The sequence below is a fragment of the Lagopus muta genome, chromosome 2 (assembly GCF_023343835.1).
Source record: "Lagopus muta isolate bLagMut1 chromosome 2, bLagMut1 primary, whole genome shotgun sequence".
Taxonomy (NCBI): domain Eukaryota; kingdom Metazoa; phylum Chordata; class Aves; order Galliformes; family Phasianidae; genus Lagopus; species Lagopus muta.
This window is the reverse complement of record NC_064434.1, coordinates 27,929,158-27,945,806: the sequence shown is the minus strand read 5'-3', so window position 1 is coordinate 27,945,806 and position 16,649 is coordinate 27,929,158. Positions and strand designations below refer to the sequence as shown.

Here is a 16,649-nt window from a genome sequence, read left to right as displayed (position 1 = left end):
GTGGAAGAGGCCCAAAACACAACAACATTTCAGATCACCAATACCAAGCATAATGTTCTCCTTGTGTAGTCAAATGCATGGTTTACTTTATTCACAATAACAGATTATTTGCTTATATTCACTTTCATTGCCACATTCAATTAGAAAAAAAATAAGAAATGTAGCAACAGAAAACATAGAGAGAGCACTAAGATATTAGTCTGTACTAGCCAAGGGTAAGATGCTTCAAAACAAAACACTAATGTTGCAAAATAACACCTTTAAGACTGACTTGAATTCTCCTTTTTGTGGCCGAATTCATATGTGGTAAGCTAAATACTTCACATGATGTTTTTAACAGACAGTCACTGTTTTCCTCTTCATACTCAATATGGGACTCATAATACAATTTTTATCACTATTTAAATACACTGTAAGTCAATAAGATCCTGGCTTCGAATGCATAAATTGGTAGTGGTAAGTCTGTTGTGAAACTCAATGCTAGCTACCTCATCTGCAGAGAATATGTTCCTTTGCTTATTGCCATACTGCAGGAAATATCTGCCCTAAAGATATGCGAATCATCCCTTTGCATGATGCTCATGCTTATCAACACTTTAAATTCTAATATAATCATGTTTTTTTTTTCATTAGTCCCTTAATTTTTCGAAACAGCAAAGCCATTTTACATATGATTTTCTAATAGGAATTAGTCAGATAGAAACACATGACATTGGGATTCCATTCCAAACACTTATGATTAAACATAGCTCCTACTTAGTGAAAAGAAAATCAGATCATGGTAAGTGTTGGGAATCTTTAACAAATATTATCAGTAAAGTCTGTAATGCACAAGCATCTTTTTGCAGGTTCTATCATTCCTACAGTATTCTACCTCCGAGGAGGAGTAAAAGATAAAAATGGAAGAGTGCAAGAAGCAGCACTTCCCTCATTTCATTTTGCTGAGATCATAAGGCTCAAATATCAGATTCTTGAATCTGTATATCTGGTGGCTGCAAAGACCCTGCACAGTACTGAGACAGAGGCAACTGCTCTTAATGCAAAGTAACACTGGCAGGCACATCTGTGCCACTGCACCTCATGTCCTTTCTCTTGTGAGCTGATAGTGAAGATCCTTTGTTGTGCTCTACAAGTTCAAAACATTCAAATACAATGTAGGTAAATACTGGAGAGCTGGCAAAAAGTGAAATATATATACTTTTTTTTTTTTTTTTTTTTTTTTTTTTTTTTTTTTTTTTTTTTTTTTTACCTTGGAACCAGTAAGACCAGGTATGCCAGGAGCACCCACTAAGCCAGTGTCCCCCTGAAATAAAATGTACATAACCATCATTTTTTTCAGTTCTAGGTCACGACTAAGCTAAATCTAGAGAGGAAATAACAAACCACCAGAACGTTTAGAGATGCACTGCTACTCACTCTTTTTTTCAGAAGCATTTAATTGATTTCTAGAACCATCTATATCTGTCTTGCTTTTGCTTATAATACATTTCATTTCCAAAATATCAGACAGTTAACAATCGCTGGTGTTATGAATGTTTTGACAGTGAAAAGATTATGTTGTTAAATTACTACCTCTCCTATCTCACGTTTTGCAAAAGCACGGCAACTCTCCCGTACAGCTGCTACAGTTGTAAAACTCTTCCTCCTCAAATGACTTTCCTCATGCACTTCTCATGAATACTAAGAATTTGATTAGGATTTTTAAATTCTGTTCAAGAAACTGGATGCTTAGGAGTTGCATTGCAACTGAGCATAGATAGAAACAAGTTAATCAGAAATGCTTTTAAAAGGCAACTGTCCCTGCTCAATGCAATCCCCAGCATCTGAATTAAAACTACTTTAGCAGAAAAAAAAACACCAAAGTAAACAAGCAGAACAAGAAAATCCAAATAGAAACAAGTAACAAGTACAGTCAGAAACCTAGAAATATCACATTTAGAATTAGAACTGAGATTGGTTCAACCATTTCCTTCTCCATTCCTTCTTAGCAAAGCTTGTTAGACAGTTACAGAGCTACTGAGAGCCAGGCTACACCACTGAAAGCTAAGAACTAATCTCCATTTACAGAACCATGAAAATGCCACACTGAAGTACATTGGTCTCAGTAAATCTGAAGTTGTTAAGCTAAGTTCTGTTAGATAAATTCATCCACACTCCTATGAATTCAAGTGGGAGCTTAGAAGACTTATTAAAGGAATCTAAAATCAAATGCTATCTGCATTCCATTCATGGGCCTTAATTTCTTGACAGAAGTTTCCCTGAGTAACTTATATACCACCCAAATAGTTTTTTAGCCAAGCCAGAGCTCAGCAACAAAAAGTTCTGAAAGTTCACTTGTTTGATTCCAAGCCAAGTGGAAGATAAATGCCTCACAGACACAAACAAGAAGAGAGACAAAGGAAAAGCTCCAGTCTCTCTGAACAACACAAAGAGCCAATAAAAGAACAATTACTCATCAAAATGATGCAAGTAACGAAGCAAATAAGTACAAAGCACCCATGACATGTAACAATTAAAATACAGCTTAAAATAGATTGTTAAAAATGACATTTTTATAATTCCACCCATGGCACAATATCTAACGTTTTTCTTACATTTCCCTTCTGTAAAAATAAGTGCTGTCACAATGGGGAAAAATTCTAATTAATATTCACAAGTAATCCTTATTCCTTCATTTTCTCCAAATTCACAATATGAATATGTGATTTCAAAAGCATTCCTTGCAGTCAAACAGTTACCAGACAATATTTTATCTTCATTATTACATGGAATCACTATAAAATAGATGAAAAATTGCATACCCACAGCTTTTTTCTTTGCTTGTTTTCTACGAACACAAGGCATAGATGTTTTGTCTTGCACTGTTTAATCAGCACTCTACAAATTATGACTCCTTTAACACAACAATGCACAAATAATCTCCCACAGCATCAATACTGATTTTCATTAAATCTGAAATGATTGATGTTGTAACTGCTTTGGAAACATTCAGTGTACATACAATCAGGGTTCTCGATGTATTTATGATTTATTGATCCTGAAGTTCTTACCTGCATTTCAACTCCCTATAAAACCAAGGATACAGTTTCTAATTGAAAGTTTTCAGGATACAGTGAGCTCCCAATAGCTATCTGCTTAGCAACTATCCCAGAATGCACGCTATTTTCATGAGAATTTTTATACTTTGACTTCCATATTTTGCTATTTTTCCCTATTAAGAAAAAAAAAGAAAAAAGAAAAAAAGAAAAGGACTTTCAAATAAATAAATAAATAACAAGAAAAATGAGATCCTAATCCAAAATGCAAGTAACGAATATACTTCATACAGCTCAGGTATCTACACTATGCAACACTATGCCAATATGAATTAGGTACCACATTAACAAAGAATAAAAAAGGAATCAGTGACTCAGAATGTGCTTTGCTATTTAAAACTTTCTAGGCATTAGCACAGTTTATAGTCAAATACATTAGAACTTTGTGAGATTCTCCTCGTGGCTGCAGAAGAGAATCACTTTCAAATATTTCAGATACATATTTTACATACAGGGTTTTGCAAAAATAAAATAAAAAAGCCAACAGGCAGATATTTCTTCGGCAGGAGGAATAAGCAGTTTTTCTTTTACAATTACTGGGGCACTTTAAGGAGCTTGATTTACAGAATAAATTTGCTACCTCAGAATTACCAACAAGGAAATAATCTTAATAGAAGTAAAATCAGGATGGTTAAGTGGTACTCACTCTTCTGATAATTTATGGATATGCACCTTCCATTACCCTGAGTATGCCTAACCCTTGGAATAATCTAATAGTCTGGTGTTTTAAAATGAGGACAACTATTTTTAGCATTGCAGAAATGCAGTGGAATGTTCAACAATGTACTATCACAGGCTCTATCAACATCCTTCCCCTCGTAACAAGCACAGAGCGAGTCAAGAGCCACCAACAGGGTCAGACTTTTCCCTTCAATAAATTAACAATCCCACACAGATTATACTCCATTAGATGACATATTCCTTAACCTACTGGAGTATTTCCTTGTTTCTCTAAGCAGGCTCATGTTAATGGTTGAAACCACCTGAAAAAATATTAATTATTTAAAAACATACTCAGTTGATATATTCAGGAGTCACCCTGTGAAACTTCAGGAATGGTTACATCAGGAAGCTTGTGCTAAATATTATGACACTTTGGTTTCACTGCATCTATGATCCTTTTGTTCCTGCTTGGCCCCTTCTGAACTAACAAATGCTAAGCACTGACAGGCTGCAAAGGCCCTAATGAAACGCCCATTTTTCCTTCATGCAAATTGAATCCATGTGAACAAGTGTAAGATTCTCCCTTAAAATAATCCTATGAAGAAGGGACTCAGACAATTAATTTCCTTTCCTCTGTTCTGCTTCCTCAGCAATTTCAGCATGTCAGGTATTCCACAGTTTGGCCAAGGGAGTGAGAGCTGGTCAGAGGGCTTGTGTATCCTTATCTCCCAGGGGGCAGGGCTCCTGTGGCTTTTCTATGCAGCTGCTCAAGAGATGTCCAAATGAAAACAGCCCTATTAGAATGACATAACCTGATTTCAAGAGGCATTAATTTTCTTCATTTCCAGCCCCTCCTGTCTTTCGGACAAGTCTGACATCTAGCCTTTCAGGCACCTAGAAGTTAACATACTGAAAATCAGACATTAAAAATTTAAGCCTCAGTTCTTGGCACACGAACTAATGAATGTGCAGGTAGAGGCGAGCTCAGAGCTCCAGAAAATATGATCATGGGGCTCCTTACTCCAGACTGAACTCTCCAATTGGCTTTATTTCCTTTTTAATTTTCTGTTAGCATGTGCTGACAGTGTATGACTACCACAACGTCTATATTCAAATACATAAAGCATGCATATTTTTCAAATAAATTGTCCAAGTCAGAGGTTTCTTCGCTCCATAAATTGCTTTCACACACAAGAATTCAGAGTTCTGAAAATATGGAGACAAAAGGACTATCACACTTATTTCAATGCATCATAATGTAGGAAATAAGTAGGCCTGTACATTGCCTTTTCTTTTCTTTAAGAAATTGATAAGAAACTGCCCAAAACCTACGTCAAGGAGAAGCTTTTATACCATCAACAGAAGTATCATCTGAAGCAGACTCAACTGTAGATGCCCTTTATGCTTTTGACAAATACAAGTGATATTCACTACCATCACACATCCTTAGAGAAGTGACAGCTGCCTTTATCTTCTTGACATTCCCCATCAAGAACTGACTCCTCAGCCTTGAAGACAGGCTACCAGTCCCCATTCCTAAATGCCACTGATATCAAGGACAGGAATGGAATGCAAGGCACTTAACAATAAAATAGAGGAGAAAAATGAAGGTAGAATGCATTACCAGTACATAACCAGGACCTCGGGTGGTTTACATTTACTTCCCAGCTGTGCCATGGTTCTGTGCAACTTCCAACAGCTGATTTATGTCTTATTCTCCTCCCCTCTCTCCTACAATATTTTTAGGATGAAATTCCTCGGTATCTGCAGTGCCTTCTGAGGAGGTAATAGTGGAGCATTACAAATCAGTGGTAAGTTCCACACAGTGTCAAAAGAGCAGCAGAATAGAGCAGCTTCTCCTTATTCTGCCTCACTGTGTTCCAAAGCCTGATGGGTTTTTACCATTATTATTTATCTACTTTTCAGACTGCACCTAATGACCCAACTAGCACCTTTTTCAAAGGCCAATCACTCTGTTACATTTCTTAGGTAAGAAGGGTCAAAAGCACACTGTGATTTATGACTGATAAAAGTGTGTATTGTTCAATATATTTTCACATTGTTATTTAAAAATGCATGAATTGAACATGGTCTTGTTAACAATCCAGCTCAGTTGACCTGTGACATCATATAGACAGCATGAAGAAATTGCAGATAAAAAGCATGAAAAAATTTTCTGTGGAGTACTGAGAATAACAAAATGGGTTTCTGTCTGCAGAAGGTTTTGAAAGATTCATAAGGTCTTACAGACAAACAGTTCAGATAATTAAGTCCAGGCCACTAGATACTTCGATCATCTGAAACAAGACAATAAAAAAAAAGAATGAAGTGATCTTGTACTCATGGACAACTGATTGATTTTATAAGTACATTTTTTCCTTTACAGTGTGTCAGCCAAAAGAAAAATTGCCTGGACCTCCACAACTGCTATTGATTTATCGTTAACTCAGCCATAGCACAGCCTTAAAACAAATCTAAACCCTATTAAATTTTCAAAAGAACTGGAAATCCACCTAATTGACCTTGCTGAAGTAATATTTGAAATGCAATAATGTTTAGTGTCAGATAAAATGCATTCTCCAATATTAATGAATCACTGAGCTCTTTTTAAAATAAAATTTATTATGACTATTATATTTACTATAATAACTGCTGCACTGAGTTTATATTAGGAAGGTAAACTACATTAGTCAACCTCTTAAATATCAGAGACTGTTTTTTACTGCAGGAAATTTAATACTCATTTCCATAACCTAAAGATTCAGAAGACAGATTCTGAGCAGGTACAAACATCAGTTTACAGTAATTCAGGTCTATCTTACAGACCATGAACCACGATTAAGACTAACATCTAAAAATACAGCTATGAAATACAAAAAAAAGCAGCACAAAGCTATGGATTTAAGAAGGATCAAAAATAAACAGCACAAAGACTGAAATTTCTAATCTGGATGTTAACTCAGATCAGAGTTTGTTCTGAAAAACAACGCTGGTGTGCCTGTGTAGCTACACACGTCCTGGCACTACTGACAAGAACAGCAGTTCAAGTCACGCCTTCATGCCTTTCATCTTCCCACTTACACTCAGAAGTGCAATATTTTCTTAAGAAATCTCTCCCCTTTTGACATTTAATGTATTGTGGAGATGGACTGATATTCGGACTAAGAGGAATTTGGAATTCCAGCAGTTTGTTTACCCATCTGTGAATCCAGGTACCAACCAACCTAATTTCAGCACAGGAGCTCCAGGGAGCTGCTTCCTAAAGATAAGTCCAGGTATGTCTTCCTGCTATCAGTTCTGTACAACTCTGTAGGGAACAGCAGCATCTTAGCCTAGTAAAGTTGTTGGTTCTCCTTCCAAAATGTTTTCTTGATTGCTGAGGTGCTTATTAATCCAACCCTACGGCTGGGATGCCTGACAGGAAGAACGTACTTTGACACTCAAGGGATACGAGTTCTTTGCATAAAGAGTTTTTAATCATTCCTTCACTAAAATACACTGTTTATTTAGAGGACCAACATTACTCCGACAGTCATTTCTCCCGCTACGTTCCTTCCCCATTCTTCTGAAGTTCAGAAGTACTGCCAGCACACAATATTCTACAATGTGATATTTCTCCTCGCTGTTTCACAACACTGGCAATATAACTTCATCACTGCAAAGAGCCAGTATTTTTGTATTTTTGTTAACAATTCCTGAATTCATCTTCCACCACAAGGATTAGATACTAGAAAAGAAAAATACAAGCAAAACAAACTGTAACAAACTGGTCATAATCATTGTTACATTACACATCCTACTGCCTAAGATTCTGAGAGTTCGCATAATCAAAAATGATTTATAAGGGCTTCCTGATATTCTATTTCCAGTGTTGGTTTAGCTGGAAAAGTTGTTTGTTATCATAACAGCAATTAAAAAGTGTCACAAAAATCACCATTTCTTCCACTGTTATTAAAAAATAATCAAAACACCCTAAAGCAAATTAAAAAACAACAACAAAAGAATCAATCTCTTCTCAGTTACACAGAGTCCTGTTATGTAGCTTATAATAAAATAGATAAGAAATGGCATTGTACACTTTTTATTCCCATCTGTTAAGTACTTTCCAACCTTTGCTCTCCCCTTAAAATCTTGGTTGTCTCTCTCTGTATGCCCTTCTAGACAAGGAATTTCTCTTACTCCAGGCTCGTGCAACACACTGTACAAGAAAGTCCCAAGGCTGTCTCATGTTAAGGGAAGAGACACAAACACTGTGTGTAACAGCCATGCTCTGCAAGTCTGCCATTCATCTTTCATACCTTCTCCTTGACAGAATTTTCACTGTAACAAATGTACAGCTAAATAAACATTTCTGGAGATTTTATTGCCATTAGCTATAAAGATAACGTGTATCTTTCACACGTAAAGGTAGCAGGTTGCAACTAATAAAGTTAGCTTTCCCCCCACTTGGTTTCTGAGGCAGATGCCTTTTTTTGATGAACTAAAGCAGTGCTACCATCATTTCTTTTGCAAAGAAAAACGGAACCGCCATTCAAAAAATAAGAACAGTGTAAGGGGCATAAATTCTTAACAAAAAGCATCAGCTGACTAGATTCTCATGAAAAATATCCATCCTGTGTGAGGTACTTGTTAAACACGAATCAAACACCTGTCAGCCAGCTGGGCTGCGTGTGTCACTGCCGAGCCAGCTGCAGAAACACACCCTGCGCCAGTTGCTTTACTTAGCACAGCCTGGGAACAAGAATCCATTAGCCAGAAAGTCAACAGTGGAATTAGCAGCACTTTTTCTTTTAGTGCCCTTCCACTTACTTGTTTGACTTCTTACGTTTCTATTTTTGGGAACCTCATGCCAGAGCAACAGTGCTGACTGCTGATTAGACACGACTTGGCGCAGCCTCAGCATGTCACGTTGATTTGATCGATTCAGACTTGAAACACGCAGTATGAATCTTGGGTGTTGATAAATATTGGCTAGCAATGGGAATTTAAGAAGTACATCCTGTTCTCCTGTCCCCGCAAATGATTTTGCTGTATGAAGAGTTTGCCTATCCAGCAGTGAATGAAAAAGAGCAACATAAACTGAATCTGGAATATAAAACTTATTCTGTAACTTCTAAGTTTTTGGGGGGTAAGTATATCTGTTGATGTTAAAATTTCACACCTGAGCTGGATTTAAAATAGTTATATGATTAATTTACCTCTCTCACAAAAAAAAAAAAAAAGTCAAAGAAGAGTTAATAGTAAGTCACTAGTTATAATAGCAAACAACACTATCTAAAGGGTTGCTCTGAAAGTAATGCCTCCTATTTTATTATGTTGGTCCACAACATCAGAGGCAGATTATAGCAGCAGAGGTTGAATCTTCCCAACAATATTCCATTACTTATTGTTGCCATGTGACAGATGGTAGCAGAGGAGCAGTCTGACAAAGTGGTATCTGACACAGAAGCGCAAATGAAACAAAGGAGTCTCACTGAATTCCACCATGCAGAAAAAATTGCACCCATTGACATTCATTGATGCTTGCTTAAAATTTATGGAGACCAAACAGTGAGTGAGAGAACAGGGAGGTGGGCGGGTGGTGTGGTTCAGCAGTGGGGACAGCAACACGAAAGACAAACCATGTTTCAGACGGCCATGCACACCTGTCACTATGAAATGAAGAGCATCTCAATCAGCTCATCCACACAAATTCACTGATAGTGGTGACTACATTCAAAAATAGCATTTTGTAGCTGACAATTTTCTCTATCAAATAGTGTTATTGTGCTCTGTTGTAGTTGTCATAGAAGTGAATAGGAGGCATTATTTTTGGAACTACCTATGTATTATCTCCATAAAATTTGTACTACATATAAATTTTCTACTACATGAGGTTACCAATTTTTAGTTATGTTTTCAAATTTAATGCACTACTTGCAACAGTTGGTAATCAGGGAGATTATACTTTGATATATAAACTACATCAACATAAGTTATTTGCTTCTAAGTTGTCCTAATCAATATAGACCAATAATTCATTGTGTTAAAAATGTTATATTTGGTGAACTTCACTAATTCCTCTAATGGAATTAAACACATCCAAGCAACTCGTGTCAGAAAAGTTGTACAGCGCTGCAGTTCAGACAGAAAGTTCTTTCCTGCCCAATTAGTCTCCTACAATACTCTGCTGCCAATGTTTGTGAGTTTAGGCCATGAAATAGCTGGTATTTGTCTTACAATCTTAATTCTTTTTTTTTTTTTTTTTTTTTTTTTTTTTTTAATGAGATGTAAACAAACAATAATAGCTTTAAAATTTCAAATTTCTACATGGATCTGAATGAAAAGAAAATCATGAAAATGTAACACCTTATGCTACAGAAACCTCACGAAACAAGCCCATTAAATATAGTTTAAGAAACAATGGAAGAAAAATCCTCAAACCATCCCCCCATTTCAAGCCTACAAGGCCCTGACTCAGGCTTTTCAAATGCAATTAATAATACCAGAGCCAAGCAGGCTCAAAGCTGCAGTATTCATGAATCTCTGATTAAGGCACAAAGAGCTGTATTTAATCACCGCATTATTTAACAACTGCATTATTTTTTACTTCCATGTTATGTAACAAACTAACAAAAGCCTCTTCTACATGGCAGCATGCCACAGGTCCTATTGCTCCCAGCAGCCCAGACCCCTACAAAATGGATGGTGACCTTTGGTTTCTTTGGCCACACCTCATGTAACAATAGCAGTCACTGCGTGCAGAGACCATGCAGCTGGCCGCATTTCTCTGGTTATAATCATTTCCCTTCAAATATAAGAGGGCCCCCTCACCCCTATCCTCTTATCTCACCACAGTGACGTGGGCCTATCGCTTTGATGCTAAGCAACGCAAGCACAAGCATCTGGTTTCCAAAATACATTTGTACTTTTGTCCTACCGAGACCAGCCTAATTCTGAGAGAAACTATGAGGGGGCAGAAGATAAAGGGCAGAAGGCTTAGCTAATGGACCAAAGCACCTTTCTCCTCAAGAAACGATTCTTCAATGATAAATGAAGTTTGTGCTCACCAAAGGTGCACACCTGAGTACAGACTCTAGCACTGTGCCATCCAGAATGGAAGCAGCAATTGAGTAAGCAGGGAAGCTGCAGCCTCCACTGAGAACCAGGCCGTGCTGCTGCCTCTAAACTGCGGCAACTGAAAAACCAGGGAGCTCAACAGTTCCTGAAGCTGGGAACTGCAAAAATCACCTAATAAGGCAAAATCAGTCAGCACAGCAGACAGCGCTCTGGAATCAAATTTATGATCAAAGGCTATTCAAAACACATCCTTGTAATGTTAAAGAGAGAGCAGAGCAGGCAAGAAAGAAACACAGACGCTGAAGAAATTAAACAAATTCTGGAAAATACAATGGTCTGAAGTGTGATTTTAGAGAACATATTCATGCATCAGATATCTATAGAGAGCTAAGCTGTTCACATATGTCCATGTCTTAAAATCAGGTGTGCATTAAATACAAACAAAGATATCACTGAAATCACAAAAGGAACACATACTAAATTTGTTGTTGCAATACATCAGATTCAGTTGCCTGCTTTCTGGTGGCCAGGAGCTCTCAAAATTCAAAGCTTTAATATAGTGATAATAAAGTTTCTTTTTTTTTTTTTTTTTTTAACGTTTCCCCATTATCTCATTTTATAAAATTGCCATCTTGTTTTCTATCTAAACATTGTTTCAGCTTTATGTATTAGAGCTTGTGAAACTCCTCCTATTTTGAAAATGTTCCTGTTTTCAGAAACTGCTCTCTATAGTAGTTATAATACTCTTCATTCTGTTGGAGACTGCGGAGTAAAGTAGCAAAAGCATTTTTCAAAGGCCAACTGGTAAAATTTATCAACACACCTGATCTAAAAATTAACTGATCAGCACCAAAGGGAGCTTAGAAATTAGATGACACTGAATAACTGAGAGACAAATTGAGTATGACTGTAAGCTTCCTCAGGGATGCTGACAAGCTACTTTGGAAATATCCTAACCTTGGTCAAGAATCTATACAGCACATGAACTGTGGAAGACACTCTGTCTACAGATCTTTCAAGACAGCTGCAAGGAAAAGATTGTTTTACTGAATGCTCAACACCGATGTCTCTTTAGATTTGCATGCTTGCATGAATGAGATGCTCTGGGAGCATATGCTGAAAAGGCATCATATCCATGACTCTTTTACAAAGTCAAAAGCCTTGGAAAATTTTGGACAGAATCTAGGTGGAAAAATGGGAAACACAGGTCAATGATCACATGGATTTTCATGATGACAGAATTTGATTTGGATGTACATTTAACAAGTGTCCAGTGTACAAGAGGCATTGTGTATAATGCCCTTATTAACACATTCCAAAAGGATGTTCAAACAATTATTACAAAAAGATTTTTTAAAATTACAGGAATGAAATGATCAGTGCTTCATTTCAGGGTCAGTTAAAACTTAAGACAGCACATTGTTCGTGAACTTGAGAAAACTGAAACCATAATGCAAATCCATTAAGCGAGAAAAAAAAATACAAACATTAAATGTTCTAGTCCTGTTGTTTTCTAGCTCATAAAATATGTAAGTTTGTATATTACTGTTGGTCATCATCAGAAATACATGCAAGCATAAAAAAAAGAGAACAATTATTTTGTAGATACCTACTGCACTGTTTCATGTGAATCAAATCTCATCTTCATGACTCTTACTTATACAGTTGGTGAAGCCCTTGAAATGTACTTTTAGTGCTTTTCTGTGGTCTGACATTGAGTATAAATCTAAGTTGTGCGATGATAAACATTTTTATTCATATAAGCATTTCTTTCTCCTTTTAGTCTGTCTAAACTGTTTATTTTACTAGTATACTGTGGGAGTACCCACACAGTGCAGAAGCAAAGGCACAGCATATTGAATATTTCACTGCTTCTACAGGCTTAGTGTGCAAAACCAGCTATTTTGAAGAGCTTACTCAAAATATTAAATATTTTAGAATGTCTGTTCATAAATTAGATTGGAAAAAATAGTGTCAAAGAAAAACCACCAAACAAAACCAAGCAACTACAATAACAAGAAACAACACAAGTAAAGATAAGCTATTGAAATGTCAGGTGTTAAAAATGAGTAGAGTCACATGTATTTCAAAAAATGTAGTTTAACAAACATAGGTATAAAATCACCAACACCTATACAATAAAAAAGGGGAGCAGGCAAAAACATACTTTGGTTTGGTAAGTCATCTGAATGCCCTGAATTACATTTTTGGATACTTCAGTTTTATTCTTCAGAATGCAGTGTCTGAGAAAGAAGGAAAAGTATTTTCATAATGGAAATAGACAGGCAAATATGGAATGGTCAAGAATAGAGCCAATTACTCATCTTCAGCAGTTTAAATCTTTTGTGACATGCTGCCATCAGCACTTCTCAGAAGTCTAAGAGCCTTTTGCTTAGGAGAAGCTATAACATATATACTTCCCAAAGGACACTGTCTCAGAGTACACTCCATGGTGGCAATCTCTCTCTCCCCTGACTGCTTCAATGCCTTTTTTTTTTTTTTTTTTTTTTTTTTTTTTAAGGCTTGAATACTTCATCTGCTGATCATGGTTCAAAGCGTACACCTCTTTAAGTTATCAGACTATTTAGAAATGTATGACATAAGATAAAAGGAGGATTCAACACACACAAATGTGCTCAGTGCAGTCTGCTCATCTGCTGAAATGGAAGAGGAGGGAGACTAAACCTGTTCTTTTCCAACACAAAAAAAGTGTAGTAGTAAAGTTGATCATGCCTATCTCTATTCATCCCCCAGTACATGCTATGGAAAGATCCTGCCCAAATGCAATGTGTTTGTAGGTAAGAAGAAAGCATCACTGAAGTTTGGGAGAAGCCTGTCGGTCTCACCAACAGGAAAGTTCTTTCACAATTTCAGTGTGACATTAACACTAGAAAAATAACCAGTTTGGTTTTTTTTGTTCGTTTGCTTGTTAATTGGATTATTTTCTAGAACACATCAGCATTGCTCAGATTACATCAGTAGTGTAACCCAGCAAACACAGATGGTGCATAAAGACCATTCCTAATAGCAAAGCTATTACTTCTTGTTTTAATGAGGTTAGTCTAACTGCTAGACCAGGGTTGCTTAATTTGTGGAACCTCACGGGAATCACATAAACAATTGTCATCCAACATCTTAGAGCACTTCAATCACCTCATAGGGACAGATTTAACTTCAGAACACTTACACTCAGGTCATGGAGCCAGCACTCTGGCTGCAATCCAATTGTACTTAATAGCTTCAGAACTATATCCAAAGAAAATTTCATTTGGTAATTGCCAAAGAATAAAGTACTCTAACACTTCTTCCCTGACATGTGTTTGTAGACTTTGTTGAACATCTTCAAACCAGACAAGGCATAAGAGTTTCACACACACACAGTGATTCTGGTTTACTACTACAATCCATTTCTTCTTATATTATGATCAGACAGATCCACTGAAGAATTTTCCCTAGGAGACCAAGCAGCAAATCAGTCCTGGCAGCAAAAAGGGGGGGGGGGGGGGTCACAGAAACATATACCATGCCTTCTGGTAGCCTACAAATTAAGCCATTTTCCATAGGAGGACTATTGCTCTCTTACTTTTTAGGATTGTAAACTAACACCACAGAACTCTCTCCCCTGATGCTTTTAAGAATTCCTTCGGTTGCCCTCAATAAGTAAGAGCTGCTATTTCAAGAATGTATCTTCAGAAAGTTCCCTAAAAATGGACAGGAAAAAAGAAATGTGGTAGTTTCACATCAAAGAGTGAGTCGTATTTATGATGTCTGTGATCTACTGTGTTGTAATTTTGGGGGCCTGAGGTAGAGCTCTCCAAGGATTGCATTTGATCCTTGAGTCTCTAGGCTAGGCATCATTCCTGTCAGGCTGACTGTTTCTACCCTGAAGGCAGGTGACATGACAGGCATGTTGTGGAGTGGGATGCTGTCAGCCAAGGGGAAACCTGCTTTTCAATTTGGCAGCTTACAAAAAACTAGAGTAGAAAAGCAGCAAAATTACAGAATTGCCTGAACAAACACCTGTTTTCTTCAGAAAAGAGGTGTTAATGTTATTCTTACCTTACCCGAAAGTCATCGAGACTTAAACTTTGTTCTCTGTGCTAACCCCCAGCAGGTCCAACCTCTCAAATGGCAGAACCTCCTAGAAGTCTATGCCAGTTAGATCTGCAATTATTACCCAGTCCAACCTCCCCAAAACCACTTCAGCATTCAGGCAAATAGGAAATTGTTCTGGTTGTCTGAAGGACTGCTTGCAAATTATTGTCAGCTGTAATCTGTTTTACAAATGACAAAGTCAAACACGACATTAGAAGAGAGACTGAAGATACATGAGTCTATTTTCATGTCTCAGATTCTTTAAGGTTCAGGACATGTATACAAAGAAAGTCTTACAGACTGCCTAGAAAATCTGAAAATGTAGATTTTTAAAGTGCAGCATATGACCATGGAGCATTTCCCTAGCACGTGATAAAGTCCATTGAATTACACTAACTTTAGACAGTGCTACTATGATGGGTGAATTTGAGCTAATCATTTCTACCAAAACAGGCCTTCCAGTTTATATCAGTCTAAGGTAGTTTTCCAAAATAGGACAAACGAATTAAGCAGCAAGATCAAGATCTGCCATATATATATTCTCTGAACCTTTCCTTTGGGAAAGAAGTATGAACAATGCAATATTTCAATGGATAGTTTTGAGTGCCCTTTTCTCTCTGAAACATCAAATGGCATTCACATATAAAATAGCCGTATCTTTTTTTTTCCCCTCAAACATAAAAATGGCTATAGTAAAACAAAAATCACACCTCTGCCAACAGAAAACACATATTGAGGGATGCACAAAAAGGATAATCAGTGCTAATTCCTGAGAATGTTCCTTCAGCATTCCAAAATCTGCACCTCCACTTACAGAAACATAGGAAATGCCTCTGGACAGAAATCCCAGAGGATATTTCTTCCTTTACTTTATTTAGGTATTTTTGAGTCTACATATATTCCTAGCATCCAGAACATCCCAGAAAAAAATGAGCTCAAAAATAACAGACACAAATTCAAAAAGCTTTTAGTACATCAGCTGAGAGAGAGCGTGTGAACACCAGTCACAATACCAGGAAAATAAAGTGATTCTACCTCCAGGAAGGAGCTAATAATAACATACTGTATTACTGTGTGCAGAGATCACAACTCAGGCTAACATAACCTGGTCATCTGTGTCTCAGTTTTTTATCTAGCCGTGATGTACAAAATAAATACATTTTTAAACAGCCTTGTCAGTTTCAGATTCCACAGAAGTTCATTTTTGACTTGCAACAACAATACGGCTTTAGTGTAATCTGGATTCAAAGTGTCATACTGTTCAAGAAAAGTACACTGTCTCAATATTAAACACAACTCCAGTGCTGAGCCTTATGTAAACTAACAGGAGCTTTCAGATTTGGCCTGACAATGACTCTATAAGGTGCTAAGAAAGAAAAAAAGCCAAAACACCCAAACAGTATTAACCATGGAAACTGCAATAATAACTGTTCTATTTCAGTTGGGATGGAGTTGATTTTTTTTCACAGCGTCTGGTACAATGCTATGTTTTGACTTTCGGACAAAAACCAAAGTTGATAACACATTGATGTTTTAGTTGTTGCTGAGCAGTGGCTTCACAGAGCCAAGTATACTTCAGCCTCTCAGCTTCTTGTACTGTCTTGCCAGTGAGAGGGGATGAGGAGGCACAAGGTGAGAGGGGGCAGAACCAGAACAGCTGACCTAAGGCAGGCGAAGGGAAATTGCACACGACTTCATGTGAAAAAATTTGAAAAGCTGTAGGGAGTTGGCTGGGCA

General features: G+C 37.0%; 1 protein-coding gene across 8 annotated transcripts in view; it reads right to left on the bottom strand.

Annotated features, from left to right (window-relative positions):
- COL19A1 (collagen type XIX alpha 1 chain) overlaps window positions 1-16,649 on the bottom strand; it is a 188,813-nt gene that overhangs the window by 122,938 nt on the left and 49,226 nt on the right. For 7 of the 8 annotated variants that reach the window (XR_007375265.1, XR_007375264.1, XM_048936539.1 and 4 more), the window contains exon 11: window positions 1,250-1,303. The exons of the other annotated variant lie outside the window; for it this stretch is intronic. Coding sequence is in view for 5 of the 7 variants with exons in the window: in XM_048936539.1 (XP_048792496.1) it covers window positions 1,250-1,303 (54 nt within the window). In the remaining 2 variants the exon portion in view is untranslated. The remainder of the gene's footprint in view (window positions 1-1,249; window positions 1,304-16,649) is intronic. 8 annotated transcript variants of the gene reach the window in all.